This window comes from Orycteropus afer, unplaced genomic scaffold (genome assembly GCF_000298275.1).
Source record: "Orycteropus afer afer isolate SDZICR_OR568_19922 unplaced genomic scaffold, OryAfe1.0 scaffold00126, whole genome shotgun sequence".
Taxonomy (NCBI): domain Eukaryota; kingdom Metazoa; phylum Chordata; class Mammalia; order Tubulidentata; family Orycteropodidae; genus Orycteropus; species Orycteropus afer.
Window position 1 is genome coordinate 6148208 of NW_006921713.1, and position 3998 is coordinate 6152205.

General features: G+C 38.4%; 1 protein-coding gene across 1 annotated transcript in view; it reads left to right on the forward strand.

Moving 5' to 3' along the window:
- The first annotated feature begins 844 nt into the window (after positions 1-844).
- The window catches only part of LOC103200067 (matrix Gla protein), a 5583-nt gene continuing 2429 nt past the window's right edge, over positions 845-3998 (forward strand). The window contains exons 1-3 of the mRNA XM_007944481.1: positions 845-905; positions 2343-2375; positions 3389-3464. Coding sequence (XP_007942672.1) covers positions 845-905; positions 2343-2375; positions 3389-3464 — 170 coding nt within the window. The remainder of the gene's footprint in view (positions 906-2342; positions 2376-3388; positions 3465-3998) is intronic.

The window sequence follows — 3998 nt, forward strand, 5'->3', positions numbered from 1 at the left end:
ATTGAATTAGCTCATTAATAAGGCAATGCATTTGTAAAATGAGAGCTGAGTGCCCTCATATCTTTGCTGTACTTTAGATCAGTGATATCCAGCCTAAAAGAGCATTAAGGTGCACATTCAGTCTCACTTCACAAAACTGGATGAGCAAGTTACAAACAGAACCAGCTGAGGAAGCAGAACTCTTGGAGTCACTGGACATCTCTATTCTCAGAAGCACTTGGAAAAATGCAAAAGGTACATATCACTGGTGAATGTTTGATTGGTCCAGAACTGAGATTCAGTCCTACTAGGAAGGTAAGTCTAAGTTTTAACCAGCATAGCTGTGAAATGTAAAGTGTCCTTTCTCCCCCAGAACCTCTCATCCATCCATCAAGGCAACAAGTTAAACACTACGGCTCTGTCCTCGGACCAAATCTGAAAGACCTGTAGTCAGGGCCAGAACGGTAGATCAGAGGAGGAATTAGAAAGGCAAACACGTGTTTGTGGCAATTCCCTTCTCTGTGAAACTTTTCCCAGGTCTGGCCTCCAACATAAGGTGGCCACAACTTCTTCTGTACCAAGACAGCATCCCGCAGCAGCACAGATCATGTCCAGAAGAGAGGGAAAACTGCCCACCCAGAGTAGATAATATCTGGAAGGAATGACTATTTGGGAAAAGTCCCAGTGCTAGTTTAGTGCCAACCAGTCCCCACCTTCTCCGGCCGCCTCCCACTGGTTCCTCCCCTTCTAGCTGCTCTACTTCTTATAAAAACTCCACAGCCTTGCAATAACAGCCCGTAGGAGCCTCTCTCCCTACTGATGCACAGGACAGTGAGACGAGCCACAGAACAACAACGGAGAGATCATGAAAAGCCTGCTCCTTCTCACCATTCTGGCTGCCTTAGCAGTGGCAATTTTGTGTTATGGTGAGAAACCTTTCTCCTTTTTGTTTCTTGGATTTTCTTTTCCACCTCTGATTTTAGTTTATTTTGATTTTTCCTCCCCTTCTCCTCCTTTTTCCCATCTCTCTGCTATAATTTTATAGTATTGTTAATTTAACAGTTCCCAGTCCCCATGAACACTGATATTTCCATCAAGCCTCTTAATATCCTAACTATACAGATGGCTGTATACAAGTTAAAAAGCAAGTCCTTCCAATGGTAAGTCACTCAGGGTGAATGGATATATACCTGGGAACTTAGCTATTTCAGAAATATGTTCAAATTTCCTGCCCCTGCATTCTCATTTTTAAGGACATTTATTTTGACTTTGGTATCAACTGGTTAAAGGTATTAGTTGAATAACTTACCATTAAGAAAATCAGTTTTTGTGTGAAGTGTTAAGTGTTGCCTCTCCAGGGACAAAGCAATCTCATAAACTTACTGAATTTGTTGAATTAGCTAATTGGAAGATGAATTTCTACATTTAAAGAATTTCAGAGAAAAATAGATGGCACAATTTCTATTGCCAAAAGGTAAATTTTGCCTGTTTCTAAATGTTGCTAATTATCTGAGTCTGTTAGAAGTTTATGAAAGAAGCTCTGAAGAAAAATCATTGAAACAATTCAGCCTTATGCTTCAATAATCTGGATATTTTAGTTGTTTTTAAGCCTAATGATATTAACAATCACACGTCTTACACACCTTACTTTTGAAATTATTCATAAAATTTCTGTACCAGAGGATTTGATTTCTTCATCTCTTTGTTTTCGTTTTTAAAGTAAATCCACTAGCTTACCAATATAAGCTTCTTATTCTTAAATTTGCCTACTGTTCTCAGGAGAACAGGTAGAAAGAAAAAAATATTGGTTGAAAATCATCTCCGTGTGATCTTTGAACTGGCACTATGCCCACTGTGAGTTATTCAGCTAGAGCCAGTGGTTTCTGTGGCTGCCAGTTTAACATAGGATTTTAAGAGGCTTTTGAAACCTCTTAGAAACATATCCCAGTAAAGCCCAGCTGAGCAACTGCCCAGCCTGACTGGAAAACATGGGTGTTTTCTGGATCCTCCTATATCTTTCTGAACCCTGTTCTCAAATAGGCCCCAAATAAGTCAAACTGTCTTATCCTGAAATTGTCTTTTTTCACTAGTCTAAAGACCTTAGAGCCCTAGGGAAATTTTATCAGAGGCTGGCCAGTGGCGTCTTCAATATCAGATAAACTAAAGTATAGAGAGACCTCTCAGGCAAAGGCAGAACTAGAAAAACAATGTATAAACCCTAAATTCCTGGAATTTGCAATAACAACACTGCTTAATGTTTTCCTCACATATTTTTGACTCTTCCCTCTCTTTTCTTTCCTATATTTAGACTAATGTAGTGTGTGATATGTAACAATAAAATGAATCTTTTTTTTTAATTCCAGAATCTCATGAAAGCATGGAATCCTATGAACTTAGTAAGTGAATATTTGTCTTCCATATTTAACTCTCATACATTGAAGAATCTTTCCCTATCCTCATAGAGAGAAAATGATAAAATATATAACAAGAAGGAAAAAGAAGGCCTCTTTGGGAAAATGAAATTTAAAAATCCAATGACTATAAAAATCATCAAATGAGCAGCTGTTTAAGTTCAATAGTAGCGTAATATAACATTAAACATATTCCACATATATAAAATCTTTAGCCAGTTGGCACCAGATCAACCACACAGATGGAAAACAAGGAGTATTGACAAATGGCAAAATGCAGCGTTGGATGCCAAATCAGCTGATAGATACAGGCATCAGCATTGTGTAAAATGCTATTGGATATCTGGATGTACAGAGACTAAGTAAAGGCAAAAATAACATATCACTCTGATTTTTAACTTACACATCATTTCGTATAATATTTAAACTGTTCATTTACTGGCAATCTAAAGTTATGCTTTACAAACGTTAGGAACAGACAGAGTTTCTCCTCAAAGGCATCAATAAAACACCAAATAAGAATACCAAAATTGAGAACGGCAAAACTGCAGGAAAACAAAACAAGATACAAAAACGCAAGGTCCCTGGGTGGTGCACACAGTCTACGCTTGGCTAGTACCCAAGGGTTGCCTGTCAGAACCCATCCAACAGCACTGTGGAAGAACCATGCCTGGAGAGCAGCTTCCGTAAAGATTACAGCCAACCCCACCCTGAAACCTAAAGAGTTTCTCCAAAATGAATACCTAATCAAATAAATGCCTCAAGATACAAAAAAATACTGTGGCCCATGTGACAGGTGTCTAAGACACATCTAAGGTTTATGGATTCCTTTTGATCAAGCAGTTCATGAAATCTGCTATCCTCGTCCTTTGATTTTCACAAATCTCTGAGTTCTATGGGAAGCGTGAAGAAATGTATATTTGTGTCAGAGAATATTCATGGAAATATTTTCAATTACTGTTGCCTTATAACTGCATATCTTTATTTTCTGTTCTAAGGTCCTTTCCTAAACAGGAGAAACGCTAACAGCTTTATATCCCCACAGCAGAGATGGAGAGCTAAAGCCCTGGAGAGGTGGGTAACAAAACTTGATGGGGGAGGTAATTTTTCTCCAGTGTAGCACCCACAATCTGAGTGGAGTGATAAACAGGTTTTTATCTATAATTATCTCTAATTGTATCCTAACATCAAAGAATTTTAAAACAATATATAGAAAACAACTAAATCTGAGGCAGATTATTTTGTGAAAGATCAGACAAGAGAAGAAGAGGAGGGCATAAAGAAAGCTTCTATTTTCATAAAACAAACAAACAAACAAAAAATTTCCCTCCTGCTCTACGTTTGTTCCTTGTTCTTCAAATCTCTCTTATGTGAGGTTTTTTGTTTTGCTCTGTTTTGGTAGAGGCAGGGGAACGCTCTCTTCTATATATGTGTGTGTGTGGGTATGTGGTGTATACATACATACATATATACATATATGTTGTTGTTGTTGTTGTTATGTGCCGTCGAGTTGGCCTGACTCATAGCGACCCCTCCTTGGGTTTCCGAGGCAGTATCACTACAGAAGTAGGATTGCCCAACCTTCCTTCCGAGGAGTGGCTGGTGGGT